Source organism: Kwoniella pini, chromosome 7, assembly GCF_000512605.2.
Source record: "Kwoniella pini CBS 10737 chromosome 7, complete sequence".
Lineage (NCBI taxonomy): Eukaryota > Fungi > Basidiomycota > Tremellomycetes > Tremellales > Cryptococcaceae > Kwoniella > Kwoniella pini.
The window spans coordinates 441,167-456,394 of record NC_091722.1 but is presented as its reverse complement, the minus strand read 5'-3'; the positions used below and the strand labels follow the sequence as shown (position 1 = coordinate 456,394).

The window sequence follows — 15,228 nt, the reverse complement described above, 5'->3', positions numbered from 1 at the left end:
AGTATTTTATAATCTGAGAACCTAAATCCAACCAATAAACTAAATGCGAACAAAGAGACTAAATTAGTGTGAAAGTATGTATCCAAGCTTTTGTAGTCAAGGATGATTCCTTCAAGGATCAAAATAAGGTCTAAAGGAAGGAAAAAGAAATTCTAGATCGTTGATTGATCAACAGTAATAGTTTCAACCAAATGATCGAGTTCTAGACAATCCTTCACAGGTATCAATCTCAAAAGAACCAAAAATGAACCTGCACTTGTTTCGTTGAAATTGTGATTGCTTGACGACCAACTAAGGAATGTTTCGAGGATACCTTTTTGTTTCCGGAAAAGACGTTCCTGCGTCTTTTCTGAAATCTATGTGGAAACTTGTCCTTGTTGACAGATAACGTTTCCAAACGAGCTGACAGACTATCGAGGAAGACAACCAACGGAGGAAGAAGAATGACGAAAATAACAAAATCAACAAGATCGACAAATTCAACAAAAAAGTAGTTTATTCCAATTCTTGCCGACACCACCTCGTCACGTCGGGTTCCTCTTGGCTTGTTTTTACATTCTTAAGGTGTTTCGGAATAATTCAATTCTTCTTTTTGTGATTATAAGTTACTGCGATATCCCAGAGTGATCTGTTTCAGGAGTGTGAAATGACGTAAAGACGCGTTTCAAAATTGCGTTATCTCGTACACTAACTACATACTCGCAATTGGACAATACAATTATGCAAAGTGTATATATCTATGTTCTATACAATCTTCTATATATCTCCCCAATGATCAACAGGACCAGATAACCATTCACCTTCCCATTGTCCATCTTCATTCCTACTCAATGCAAAACAATCTTCTAATCTTACTCCTATTCCATTTAATCCATTAACCTTCTTTTCATTTAAAGGAAGATAAATTCCAGGTTCTAAACTAAATACATTACCTTTTTCAATTTGTTTATTACCTTTTGATCCTTGAATTACATAAGGTGATTCATGTCCTTCAAGACCAATTCCATGACCTAATCTATGTGTAAATATACTGAAATCAATATCATCATCTTCTTCAAGTTTATCAAGCTTTGCTTCTTTGTTTTTCCATTGCGTCACTACTTCTCGAGCGGATTTATCTAATTCACCAAAAGTCAAAGAACCATTTTTAGATAATAATAATTCGTAAGGTGCTTTTTGTGCTTTGCGAACAGTTTCCCAAAGTTCAATATGGGATTTCGGTATTTCTGAATCGGGAAGGGCGAATGTCTAGGTGAATTCAAAGAAGCATAATCAGTAACAGTGTCCAGGTGTCTCTGTGCTCAGCCATCCTCCGCAGAACCTAACCAAACTAACCCTAGTGATATCTGAAACGTATTCTCCCCATTTCCCACCGGCATCAATCAGAATCAAATCTTCCTTCGTCAATCTTCTATCTGTCCCAGATCCATGAGGCAAAGCAGCGTCCTCTATTCGGGTAATTGATCAATCAGCAGCTATTCCATTACGCGATAATAACTGGCGAAGGATCATTGCTATCTCAGAATGATGTGTATACTATTCAAGAGGACTTACCGCCAAAGAGGACTAATCCTTCTCCGCCAATAAGTCCAGTCTTACTCATCTCCTCTTCAAGGATCTTACTAGTCTGTGATTCTGTAATTCCAAAATACATTCTTTCTCTCGTTTTCCTAATTGCATGTAGAGTGAACTGAACCAAAAAAAACAAAGATCAATTATCATAACATAATCAAACCAATTCAAACTTAAAAACCAAACATTCTACTGATATTCGACATTTGACAAATCTAATTCACTCACTTGATTAGCACATCTTAATAATCCAATTTCCCAATCATTTTTCTTTTCTCTTATTAATCTAATTTCATCTTGTAATCCATTTTCATCATGTTTCAAAATACTTCTCAAATCATGAGCAATAAATTCTCTAACATTATCATCTAATATAAATTCATCCACATCTGTATTTTCCAAATATTTATTCAAAATTTCATAAGGTGATTGATCTTCTTTCCATTCTATCCAATTTATTTTTTCTCGAACTTCTTTAGGTAAATTATTAACAATTAAATTTGCTCTTAATTTCTCAAAAGAAGGTACAAGTAAACTAATTTTCTTTTCATTTGATGATGATGATAATGACGAAGAAGATGATGAAATAATGATTAAAAATGGTCTTTCAGATAAAAACCATTCATCTTTTGAAAAACCATTTAAAAAATAAAATGCAGAAGGAGAAGGTTCTGATATCCAAATTTTATTTTTTGGTAAGATTTTTGATAGTTTATTCAGCCGATTAATATGTGTTCCTTCAGGTGGAATTAAAAGTGAATGACAATTTGATATGAAACTCGGATCAATCGGGTGTGTTAAGTCGAGATTTTGGTGATTCGAAAAGTAAGAATACAAAGGTGAAGGAAGATTGTTCTTGAATGAAATAAGTGAAGTTTGTTGAATTGTAATAATTGTCAAAGCTAGGATGCTCAAGAACAGAGGGAAAAGGAATCTCTTGCGTGATTTCGGTTGAGGCTCATCTGCCAAAGTACTGTGACGATGTCCCCGTCGAGTCTGCACAATTACAGATACATTCAGCTCATCATCATCAACATCTTCAGTCGGTATAGTTTGAGTAGTGGTCAAGTTGTAAATCATACCAACCAATATAATCTTATGGGGAAGCGACAAAGAACAAAGTCAAGATAATTCAAACTCACGCTCTTAGACTTCTCATAAACAGGTAACAATCCTTCGTAGTCTTTTACAGATTTGCATAAAATCTGCTCCTGTTTCTCTACTGCATAGGATTGGACAAAAGTTAGGGGCTGATGAGGTGATACTCCGAGAACAAGTGATGATTTCGAATAGGGAACTTCTTTTTGTTCTGCTCGATCCCCATCAATACTGGTTGGGTTATGGCGAGATGGGAAGATCTCTTCATGGAGATGAGGCGGTATACAGAACATCGCCAAGTGTTCGTCTAGTCTTGGTTGCTGGTGAAATTTACTTGATGATATTGTCAGCTTAATGTGGTGTCGAATATGAAGAATGCAGATAACCAACTGGTCATCGGTCCTCATTGTCGCTCAAAGCCGACGGTACAGCTTGCTTGACGGGATCAATTTATCACTTCCGATCTTGTAATGAATTCGGTAATAGCCGGCTTAGCAGCACTATGAAGGATACTACATAACATGAATGCATAATCTGGTTGCTTTCTTTCCTTTAGTTCCTTCTGATGATGAATGCTTATTATAGATATATCGAATCAAATTATAACGTTTAAACACAAAAAATTCCACAAAATCCCAGAAGCTCGCCTAAATAATGTCCGTCACCTTGACCACCTGTATACACTTTTATGCTTTCCGATTATACAATTGATTCGGCTAGACAATCAGAATATCAGCATCGCATCAGAATACAACATGGATCTTCAACTCACTATCGGCATAAGGATTTTGAGCTACGGTCAGGATTGAAGTCAGCTTGATCCTTTCGTTCCGTGCAACCTTTAGCCGAACTTACGATCATATGGGAACTTCCTGACAGCGACATCACCGCCATAGGTAGTAGGATCCCAAGAGATTTGTGTCTGTTCCAGCCGAAAATCAGCAAGGATTCGCCCGATGACCCAATTGGGAACTCACCAAATCCACTTGTCCAGTCGCTTGCTGGCTGTCAAATGTGTAAACATCGCCGACTTCACCATCATCGTAATCGATTCTGATCTGTTGAGAGGATTGTCTAGAAGGATCGCTCAAAAGGTAATTGTGAGGAGTAAGAACCATACCTCCTTGGGCGGTTGTGAAGACAGTCTACAGACCGAACAAATGTCAACCACTCGGTTCGGATCTTAGCTCGCGGTATGGCACTTACGTTTGGTAAATCACCAGTGTGAGGTACGTGGTGCATTCCGAGGTTGAACCACATGACTCTGATCGAACGGTATCAGTTCAGTATCACAACGGCGGAGAACAGTCTCACTCACAAGTCTTCCTGTACCAAGTTCTCTCCGTCGAAAAATTTGTCAAAGTTGACCTGGAAAAAGTCGATACTCCCGTCAGCGAAAAAATAATGGAGCTAGTGTCGTGTAGCTTACGAGGGGGTTGGCAGTGTCATAGTCATTCCAAGCGTTCGATGCTCTCAACTCGGAATCCTTTTGCTTTGTGACGTAGTAGGCGTGAGTTGCAAAACCTTAGAACCCATGTATCAGCGGGACTATTGTTGCCAAAGTAGATCTATCTAACACTCACCAGCAGAGTTGAGTAAATTGGTTGAATTTGTGATGGTCAAGTGCATTCCAGCACCTCCTCGACTGGGCATGATTTTGTACCCTCTTGGCTCGCCGTACTTGTTGGGAGCGTCTTTGTTGACTACAATGACTTGCTCTTGGGAGTTGGCGGACCAGTTCTAAGCATAAAGTGTTGATAAGCGTGGCACCTGTGACAGGGCGACGCAGCCTCTGGGACACGTACCATTTTACCGTCGTCTTCTGATTCGACCTCCTTTCTGACCATATGCATGGTATTTCTCGTACCGTTGAACCACTTGTATTCCTTTGTGATTGGCTCGATGACATGTTTCACCAGTGTATTGTTGGTGCCGAGAATATCAAAATCAACCTTGTAGTTGAGTGCATGGTCATGCATCGAACCGGAGAGCTAAGTCCAGATAGGTGAGTTCGCATATCATTGGAATCGTCAAGAAACTGTAAGCTCACCCCATCGTGAATATGATAACCGTATTCGTCATTCTTAGCATAATAGGCAGACTGGATATATCCCGAAGCTCGAACAATGGTCTCAATCGTACCATCCATGTAGAAATTATAGTCGAAGTTGTAATCGTAATTGCCGACAGTGGAGATACTTCGTACAGTCAACGCAATACCCTTGGTGACGGACACGTAGGAGCTGGTGGAATGCCTTTGTATAGGGTGGTTGAGGTCTGACTCGAAGATGGAAATACCGCATCGATGGGACTATTGAGTAGGATTGCAAGATCAGCTTGATTACGGAAGAAACCTTAATAATGTGTTCTCAAGGGCTCACTCTAGAAATTTCAGAAGCGTGGAAACTGGTGTTGACACAGTAAGCGTAGAGCGGCATGTCGTAACCTGGGACCTGGGAGAAGGCGTATGGTCCGAAGCCATAGTATGTATCCATGTAAGATGTACCAGATTGGACTGGATCGTTTCCAGCATAATGTGCAATAGCTTCTTGGAGTCCGAGCTCGTAAATTATTCTTTGACCTTTGTATCGGATATCGTATAATCTCATTCCAGTATCTCGGGTGAAGCTGTACATTGACAGTCAGAATCCGAAAAACGAGATTGCGTAAGTCAGACGAAAGGCAGGCATTACTTACGTTAAGTAGAAAGTGAAATCCATCCATTCCACATACTTGTTATCTTCATCAACTTTAAATCGTTGACCACCTGGTTGAACACTCATAGGGGGAGCTTCTTCCTCTAGGCACAGTTTCTTCCCGGTTTGATCAGTATTTATCCACTTTCCAGGCATGTTTGGAGTGTATTTTTCGAAACTGGAAGCTTTCCAAGCTGATCTGAATTCGTCTACTGATTGGTAGTATTCATCGCCGTAAAGGATGCCCATGAGGAACCATTTGGAGGAATCTCGACCGGTGATGTCAAATTGCATATAGAGACCTTGAGGAAGAAGGGTTTCACCGTCGAAATTGATGGATCCATGATTCATCTGCAAAGTCTCAGGAATACGCCAGAAACCGACCTAAAAGCGTAATGAGTTGCGCGTTAGCCCATTCAAGCTTGAAAAAGGATGATTTACTCACCCAATCAATCACTCGATCGTTTCCATTCTCGTCTGTTTCGTGCCAAAGGGGATCGATACCCCATATGTCGAACGTGCTCCCAAGGTCATCATCATTTTCGATGGTAGCTTATCGTGTGAATGAGGACAATTGTCAGCTACAAGTAATATACGCCAGGATAGAGTATCCAATCACCATTGAGCAGATCGTTGATTACATCTTTCATTTCCAAAGCAGTATCCGTGAAAAGAGAGCTGTTGATCACGTCAGCTCAAATTTGTCTATTTAGTAAGGGGAAGAAAACTTACTAATGGTCATCGATATCGTATACTCTGATTTTTGCATCTGGAGCATGAGTACCGAAAGTGTAAGGGTAGTATACTGAATTATTAGTGATAGGAATAGGACCGACTACCCAATCTTGAGCGTAGGGTTCTTCAGTCGCACCAAAGAGCATACTAGCTATAGCCCATCTATCTGGTTTCTCCCCTTCTCCATCCATGTAAGATAAAGCATCTGTCTTATTAGGTGCAAGGAGATCTACGACGAGAATTGTGTTGTCCCATGCTCCTGCATCTTCTACAGCAGTGAGGTTCAAATCATCTCTAGAGTGAAGGAAGCCAATTACATCTGCTGCTTCATCGTTGCTGAGAGAATTCCAGATGTTATGTTTGGGAGCTGTGGTTGTAGGAGATGAGGATGAAGTGTCTGTCGAATCAGTTGGAAGGTCTCTTCGACGAGCGTTAGGTCTCCAACCTGGTCGACGAATGGATGATATTTTGGGATTGGGTATAGCAAGGGTACTACCCAATAATGCTAAGAGGGAGAGCGAAGTAGACCACATGTCCGACACAAGCGACTTGGCCCTGGTATGACTAGTCAAGTAAGAGGTTATATGGGGTTTTCTGTCACAACGCAGGAGGTCAAAGTAGGTTTGTATCACGAGAAAGAAAAGGGAGGTGAAAATGAGTGATATCTGTTTAACCTATTTATACGTTCTCACACTTACTATAAAAAGGGTCACATTCTACTTACTTCTTTGATGGTACTACATTTATATACCATCCTTTGACTGTACTGCAATATCATGACATGTAAATGGATTCACCTCATACCCGAAGTCCGGACCTGATCTCACAAGTCTTAGCCAATGAAATACAGTATAGCGCACAGACAACACACTCAGCAACCGTCATCTTATATCGCCTTGACCCCAAAACTGATCGACAAAGCTGCTTTAAGTAAATATCAAGGTCCTCCCCTTCCTTTAGCTTCTATTCATCACCTGTTGGGATTCAACTATATTCATTCCCGTCTTTAAGCCATCGTTATTTTACCCTGTATCATTCATTTGTTCTACTGAGCATTTTCTTATCTATACTTCAATTATAGCTGGAAGAATTATTTAGCCGAAATTACTTACAATTACTTACAGTCAAAGTAAGAGCTTATCTCCCAATTTATCGGAATCATGTGAGACACCCTCGTGCCTGACATATTAGACGCCATTGGATCTCTCCAAGATAAGAACTGTAGAATTACCGTTGTCCGGCGCTTGTATTCCCACCGTATACTCGTAAGTGGTACTTTATACAACATACGAGCTGAATCATCTGGCTGTTGCAAGCGATGTCAAGTGGATCTGAGGTAGAGATTGCGTTGAAACATTGGTGGTCTCACCACTCGGGACAGGCCGATGAAAGATAAGAGTAATCGACATACCCTGAGATGCAACCATGCTGTACACAACCAAGGTAGAAGAGTATGAGAATATGTAGGACATTCGTATTGAGTCCAAAAGCTACATTGCGAGTAGCAGCTCGCACATTAAGTGATCCCTCAGGCTCAACAAAATTACCTGCGAGTGTTTAATGAGCCCTCACCTAAAGTGCAGAACGCTTCCCGGCCTTTCCCAATTAGACGAGGAACGTCCGATTGCGCAAGTAGTTACGGAAAGTCATCACATCCCCTCAGCCGATATCAAATTCTTACTTGGAGTTCCTAAATGTACAGCCATCTGTCCTTGATGTTGATCGTTTGAAGCGTGAACTTGTTCATAGGATCTCTCTGATTGTGAACTCGTCGGCATGTCGAATCTGAATTACAAACGGCATTGACAATGTAGTACGATACTGACCATTGAATATTGACTGGAAATGCCTTAAGTCTCACTAATTACGATTGATCTGGAAAGAAGAACAGGTAGAATGGGATGCCGCTTCCGCTCGCATCGAAAAGACAGCATTTCATCAATCATTCCTCGCGCGGGAAAATACTTCCGACACCCGATACCTTGATCATCGGCTACTTGATAGGGCATTGTTCAATTAATGGTCAAACGCAAACGCAAATGATTACAATCATAATCACTGAAAATTGTCTTTGCACGCCTACTTGGATGTAGTTTGAAGCTGGTCAATCAACTGTGATCACGATGTCAACTCTTGATGATGGATGAAATTGATTTAGAAGCAATAGTTGATTGTGTGCTATATATCACAGTTACCACGATTTAATCATGATCATGAAATCTCAACCTCGCGGTAACTTTGTTGATCTGACTTGTGTGCATCGAGAAGCATAACAACAATGATCATGACCCCACTGTACCCATTGCGAAACACGTTTGCTTCGACGTCAACACCTCGTCAAAATGTACCCGATGTATATCCACACATACGTCAAAGGTGATCAATCGCCTGCTAACGTCTATAAGGCATCGACATGGGTAGATATGTTCTGATCTATATAGTGAGTTTCATCATCTATCAATGTCATTCTCAATTACACATACATCAGCTATACCTCTATCGTTTGCCGCCATCTCATCTATGGATTGACCCCCCTCATACTGATTTTACTAATCACAATGCCTAAAGCAGCTCCAAGTGACGCTCGTATAGCAAGAGCAGTACTACATGCTCCATATCCATTACCATTCGTCATCACTCGTCCACCGCAAGATCTCACTCATAGAACTACTTCGCCTACTCGATCAGTACCGAATTTCCCCACAAATGGTATATCTCAATTACATGCTAGAATACCCGTTCATCCAGCGTCCGCATCAGGTGGCGGGGTAGGAACGGATTTTCCAACTTTTGCAGGTCAAGATGATTGGAGACAATCTGAACCTGCTTTTCCGCCTATCCCATATCCGCTTATATCACCTACTGAAAAGAAAAACCAAAAAAGGTTAAAAAAGTTATTACTTCTTAAGATGAAGAAGATGAGTGAAGATACCTCGAGTGAATGGGAATTATTCTCACAATTGTCGGGACTGGATAATAGTAATAAGCAAATGCTAGATCTGAGTAAGTTAGTTGGGAAGATTTCAGCTGATGGAGAACTGGACGAGGATGTAAGTTCTTCTTATTAGAACGAGAAATGTCTCAAGCTGACTATATTCACATGGTATGATGTAGGATCCTTTTCAAGACGAAGATAATCTTTTAATATATTCCTTCCTCTCGTCTTACCAGAAAGGTCATTTCAATTCTCCTGATTCGGATCCACCTGAACCTGTCACTCCTACACAAGCGACATTCATACAACATCAACGAAATCAGTCATTCCAGGAACACAAAGTATCGAGTGTGCTCGAGGAAAGCGGCATTGATTATATGCCAGGTAATCTCAACAATATACAACCTTCCGAAGTGAGTTATAAAGGCAGAACGAGCAGGACCCCGACTCCATTCCTTGAAGCTGCACCCATCCGCCATGGCATCGATGAAGAGGGTCCAGCTTTCGACGTTGTGTCCGATGCTGTATCGAGTTTCTGGAGTGATGGAACGGATGATGAAGCAGTAAATGAGGAAGAGATGGGTGACACGAGAGGATCTTTAACGGTATGCTTCCATCGTCATCATGATCTCACATTCTCCTCGCTTATGCTGATCAACATCTAGACGCAGAACCTCGTGACTCCGTCTGCTTCGGCATCTCAGACCTTACATCAGACGAGGAAGGCTCGTACTCGCATTCCCGATAAGCCTTTGTTTCTTGGTCAAACCAATCAACATCCCTTCACATTCGTTCCTCTGCCCAAAAAAGCTGCTTCACAATCATCAATCAGTGATGTAAGGGACATTTTAGGGGGTGGATACACCTCCGAGGCTACCAGCGTCAGGACAATTAGACAGATTTCGAGAAGTAAAGTGAACAAATTGCGAATGAGGGATAGGGAAAAACAAGTGAAAAGGGAAAGATCAAATACACCCACTCAAAGGGATTATCAAGTTCCACCACCTCGAGCTAGAACTCTGACTCCGTATCCATCGGTTGGTTCTCCCGTACCGTCAATAAGACATACCAGTGGTCAAACATTAGACTTTCCGGTACAAAACGCGAATATCATAGGTCCAACAATGTTTCATCAACCAATGGCTAATTTCACCCCTCCACAACCTTCAATGTTTGGATTAGATCAATTCCTATTCGCACCAATCGCACCTCTTCTTCGAACTTCTGAAGTTCTTTCTTCTCCTCCATCAGATCCTCAGAACCGTTTATTCCCTCCTCGACGCGAAAATTCATGGTCACCTCAACCCATGTCTGTTGATCCTCGTACCGCTGAGACTCAGTTGAATCCTACCGGAAGCGGATTAAGTTGGCCTCATGAATTACCGAATCGTGAACAAGTAACACCGTCAAATACATCTACAACATTCTTAAAACAAATTCAGGAACATATCAATTCCTCAGATGCTGATGTGCCTATGCCAACTGCTTTATCGAGGTTGAGTCAAAATCTATATCGACAAAGACAACGATGTCCATCAGTCTTGAGTAATCAAGATGATAAATTTCCAGATGAAATATCGCCATTACCTATAGGTAAAGCATGTCATAATGCTTTATACCTACGTAAATTAGCATCGAAGCGTAAGAAGAAGGGAAATTTTGATGCTCGACAAAAAAGGTTGAAGGAATTGGTCAAACAAGCAAAAATGGAAAAGCGCAAAATTGAAGCTCAAGCAGGAAATTTCACGACTTCTTCGCTGCTTACAAATATGCAGCAGACACAACATCAGGTCAATGCCCCTTGGCCTTTGAATGCGAGTAATCAAAATATCAATCACAATGCTAATATGCAAGCCCAAGCTCAGGCTCAAGCTCAAGCCCAGGCTCACCAACTATTCGGAAATATGATGATGCAATTTGCAGCGCAAGCTCAACAAGCGAATCAATCGCAATTGACATCTCAACAACCCATGCCATATAATATCGGTATGCCTTTAGGATTTTATCCTCATTTTAACTCTTTACCATGGGGTATGAATGTTTCTCAGCCAAACCCATATCCATTCATGCAGCAGCAGCAACAACAAGAGAACGGATTTTCGAATTCATCCGCTCAGCAAGCTCAACCGGTACCATTGCAATCACAAACATCATTTCCTCGACAAACAACTTTACCTTTTAATTTCCCTACTCCAGGTGCTACCCCTCATACTACAGCTCCAATATCAGCATATCATCAAACATATCAACCTCCATTCACACCTAAATCTCCTGAAAATATGAATTTAGTTCATTTAGATCATAAACCAGATAAAAAACGTCGTAGAGAAATATCACCAACTTCAGCTAATGAATTAGCAAATATGAGGAAAATTAAATCTCCAGTTATTAAACCTGACTTATTACCTTTGAATCAAAATCAATATCAACCTGAAAAAAGGTTAATGTCACCTTTTCAATCTCAATCTCAAAATCAAATTAAAATTAAAGATGAAAATAATGTAGACATTAAACCGTTATGGAATAATTCAATATTCAATTTTGATTTTAACACTCTTAGATCTAATAATGAGTTTGATGAGGAAGAAGAAGAAATTAAAGATAAAGTGGAAAGAAATTATAAATGGCTTGAAGATAATAGGATTAGAGTGGGTAGTTTAGGTTTGGGTTTAAATAAAGATAAAGGTAAAGGTAAAGAGGTTATGCGTTGAACTCAGTTTCGGAATTTTAAAAATAACCCACAGTATATCATTTTAAAAAATTATTGATTTAAGGTTCACCATGGTGGTTATAATATGATTTTATGCATATGTTTATATCGTCAAAAGTATATATATGATATTATTAGGTATGGTTTGAGTACTAATTACAAGCAATTGTGCAATATTAAAAAAACGTTAATCGTCCTTTTGCAAAATTGAATTTTTTAAGCTAAAATTATTTTTAATCTTGATTTATTTTTACAAATTTCTCACTTAAAATTTCTAATTCTTTCCAAACTTTTCCATTACCTAAAATATCTTTTAAAAGTAAAATATCAACACCTTGACCATCCATCATTGAATTTTCAGAATTAAAAGAACCATCAGGTCCTTTTAAAGTTAAAGAAAAACAATCTCCTGTAAATTCATATAAAGTTCTAATTAATAAAAAATCAGAAATTCCATCTAATCTTGGTTTTTTTAAATGTGAAAATAATTTATTAGATTGTAAATTTTTTCTATGTTTTGCTAATATTGTATGTAAAAAAGCAGGTGGTGGATGATATAATGGATCATGTTTTGAATTTAAAGGTGTTAATCCCCATTGAATCACTATTAAAAAAACAAATTGATTAGCTCAGAACAATATCTCATGAACATAATATTAAAACGTTGACTCACTTGAATGACCACAAAAATCTAAAGAACTTTCACCATTTTGTGTTTGATATCCACCTGTAGTAGCAAATATCTTTGGTGCTTGTTGATATGGTAAACCCAAAGCGTAAAATGAAAATCTCTAAATAATCCACCATATCAGCCTCTATTCGCTTTACCTTGAAACAGAATTTAAAATTACTCACGAAAGTATCTTTATCACCATAACTTAAAAATCCGTACATATCAGGATTAGTCATCATATGATTTGAAAGATGTAGCACTGCTAGATTCAACCCATTGTTCCCTCGTTTATCAAATAGCATTTGTCCGGCCTCAGCAGGCCAATGTTCATCCGTACATGTTTTGCCTACTATCCGGAATATAGCATTATCGGCTGAAGCAGAACCGTTTAATTAGCTAAGAGTGGAGAAAGCGACAGGATGGAAGCTGGAAAACAGAAACATAGATGAACTCACGATGATCCTTGTTGAGATCAGCCCAGAACACACTTCCGCTTTGTTGGTATTCTATCGAATCGAATAATGTTCTTGGATCGATTAGGGGGATGTTATCCTACTCGAATCGTCATCAGCTATCAGGTTGGCCTGACAATCTCTGATCTAGTAGATGTGACACAATACTCACACTGTCCATGTAAACGAATTCCGTGAAATTACTAGCCAAGAAAGCCGAGTTCTTGATTAGCCAATTCTTGCCATCAGGTGCTTTCCCGTTGACTTCTTTTAACCTAACATCATACTCTTGCACTAGATCTGCTCTTTCATTGGCATCTTGCAGTTCGTCCGGGAAATGATATACTTCTATTGGCAATGTAGTGTGAAGTACGTTTCTCAACATGTGTAAAGATATCTTCAGCCTTTCAAGAGTTTTCTATTTATGTCATCTTACATTAGCTGACTGAATTTTCCGAGACGTTACACCTGACTTACCCCTTCACCACCTGTCAAAATGATCCCTCTTCTATCCTCAATTGGAATATCTTTTTCCATAGAATCATCCCAAACCAAATTTCCGCCTTCTCTTTCAACTGTTCGTAAATAATCAATCATTTTAGATCTATACCTTCTAATCTCTGTTGGACCAATTTTTTCCCATTGTTCAGGTTTACCATCATGAAAAAAATAAGTATTTCTAGAAAAAGTATAAAATGGACATTGATGTCTATTTTGTAATTCCATTTCCCATTGCCATAATGCAGGTTTAGAAAGTAAATAATTTAATCTAGCTTCTAAAGTTAAAGGAATTTTTAAATGATCTGATATTCCACCAGAAGGAGGTATTATATGTTTTTGACTTATATCAGTTTTTATATATTCTGATTTGAAATATCCTTTTACTTCTTCTCTCCTATAATGTAATAATGGTAATGAAATTACCAATAAAATTGAAAGAATGAGTAAACCTTGTATAGGTCTTGTTCTAAAACGTTTATTTGATGAAGACATCGGATAAGTGAGATGAGAGGATTTTAGTGAAAATGAATTAGGTGATGAAGATCGAGATGATTGAGGTGAACAAGCTGTTGAACTTTCTGAAGGTGGTGTAGATGTTGGTATCCGAACGTAAAGTGTTGGAGGAGTAAAAGGAATCATCTTGACCAAATTGCAATCGGGATACCTGAACCAAGAAGAAAGGAATGCGATGCTATAGAGTCTTCCTTTGATAAAGGTACACAAATGCAAACAATAATGTGTGTGAAAATTCCCTGTCTAAAGGATAGATTGTGTGTGTGTATATTTTGCTTATGTTTACAGACGTCAGTGCGTTGATGGGATTTAATAACAATGGGAATCAAGCGAAAAAGACCATCATGGGCTTTATACATGGAAATATCTTGGTCGTCCGAAACGAAAAATCTAAAGCAGAATATTCATCTACAGTGTCGAAGCGTGATCGATGAAGATAGAATGAAGAGAACTACGTTCCTTGGGTATTAGGCTGTATTCAGTATGAGTCTCATTTCGGAATGACTTGATTTTGATCGAAATCTGTTGATGGCTTCCGAGACACACGACGATCAGGTCGATGTCTCATCTTTCACTTGATTCGTTGTGACTGAGTAGTCTGCAAAGAAGCTCTTCTAAAATTCGGCCGCTCATATCTATGTATGAGGGGTAGCATCTCATCCAGTAATTTCATGCTATCGTGCGCCAAGTCTCGCGCTCACGAAACCAAATGTCGTATCTCCATTGAGTAATCAATTCCAATCATTCAATGCTGGGAGCTATAAGGACAAATTGTTTGTATGGGTGGAAAGAAAGTGTTGAAACAAATACCCCAATTCAAAACATACCACGCTGTTTTACCTTGTCGCAGAAGCTTGAAAGGGGCAACCAAGTGAAACTTCAGGGACCATTTCGACACAAAGATGAAGCAAGGATTAAGGGATATATGAACGCCTCATTTGATGATCTGTTTTTGAATCGTTCTCGTGAATTGATCATAAGAACATGAAGTGGAGGTCAAGTATCATAACAAGCAATATGCATACAGACAATCAACATCTCACCTTCCAATCATGCTTGTAGTAGATTCGTTCAGCACTGTTCTGCTTCTATCTTGCGAGGGACATGAGATGATGCGGAAAAATGGAGAGTCAGGGAAGTCGCCATTTAGCTCAGGTGAAGTAAGGTTAAATGATGAGTAAAATGACGCTAGAACCGCCGTTAGAAGATTAGATTGAATAGATTGTTTCCATAAATTGATTGATTCTCATCAAAATACAATCATTAGTATCATGATGTGGGTGTCAACATTAATGTCACTTGTTTATTTACTTACTCATTCACTTCCGTAAATCTCATATCAA

General features: G+C 39.2%; 4 protein-coding genes across 4 annotated transcripts; 1 reads left to right on the top strand and 3 right to left on the bottom strand.

Moving 5' to 3' along the window:
- Nucleotides 1-756: 756 nt before the first annotated feature.
- Nucleotides 757-2,963, bottom strand: I206_105307 (uncharacterized protein; the record flags this gene model as incomplete). The annotated part of the gene is made up of 5 exons (XM_019155526.1): nt 757-1,248; nt 1,336-1,448; nt 1,555-1,690; nt 1,801-2,667; nt 2,715-2,963. 5 exons carry the CDS (start codon nt 2,961-2,963, stop codon nt 757-759), a joined length of 1,857 nt encoding a protein of 618 aa, XP_019011680.1.
- Nucleotides 2,964-3,369: 406 nt separating this feature from the next.
- I206_105306 (uncharacterized protein) lies at nt 3,370-6,634 on the bottom strand (the record flags this gene model as incomplete). Its single annotated transcript, XM_019155527.1, has 15 exons — nt 3,370-3,386; nt 3,443-3,463; nt 3,526-3,592; nt 3,648-3,815; nt 3,877-3,934; nt 3,989-4,038; nt 4,100-4,194; nt 4,254-4,410; nt 4,476-4,661; nt 4,721-4,981; nt 5,052-5,298; nt 5,368-5,750; nt 5,812-5,918; nt 5,986-6,044; nt 6,099-6,634. The coding sequence occupies 15 exons, from the start codon at nt 6,632-6,634 to the stop codon at nt 3,370-3,372; spliced, it is 2,412 nt and encodes an 803-aa protein (XP_019011681.1).
- A 2,025-nt stretch (nt 6,635-8,659) lies between these two features.
- I206_105305 (uncharacterized protein) lies at nt 8,660-11,747 on the top strand (the record flags this gene model as incomplete). The annotated part of the gene is made up of 3 exons (XM_019155528.1): nt 8,660-9,151; nt 9,216-9,641; nt 9,708-11,747. 3 exons carry the CDS (start codon nt 8,660-8,662, stop codon nt 11,745-11,747), a joined length of 2,958 nt encoding a protein of 985 aa, XP_019011682.1.
- Nucleotides 11,748-11,979: 232 nt separating this feature from the next.
- I206_105304 (uncharacterized protein) lies at nt 11,980-14,011 on the bottom strand (the record flags this gene model as incomplete). Its single annotated transcript, XM_019155529.1, has 6 exons — nt 11,980-12,350; nt 12,420-12,537; nt 12,602-12,792; nt 12,875-12,971; nt 13,044-13,289; nt 13,349-14,011. 6 exons carry the CDS (start codon nt 14,009-14,011, stop codon nt 11,980-11,982), a joined length of 1,686 nt encoding a protein of 561 aa, XP_019011683.1.
- Nucleotides 14,012-15,228: the final 1,217 nt, after the last annotated feature.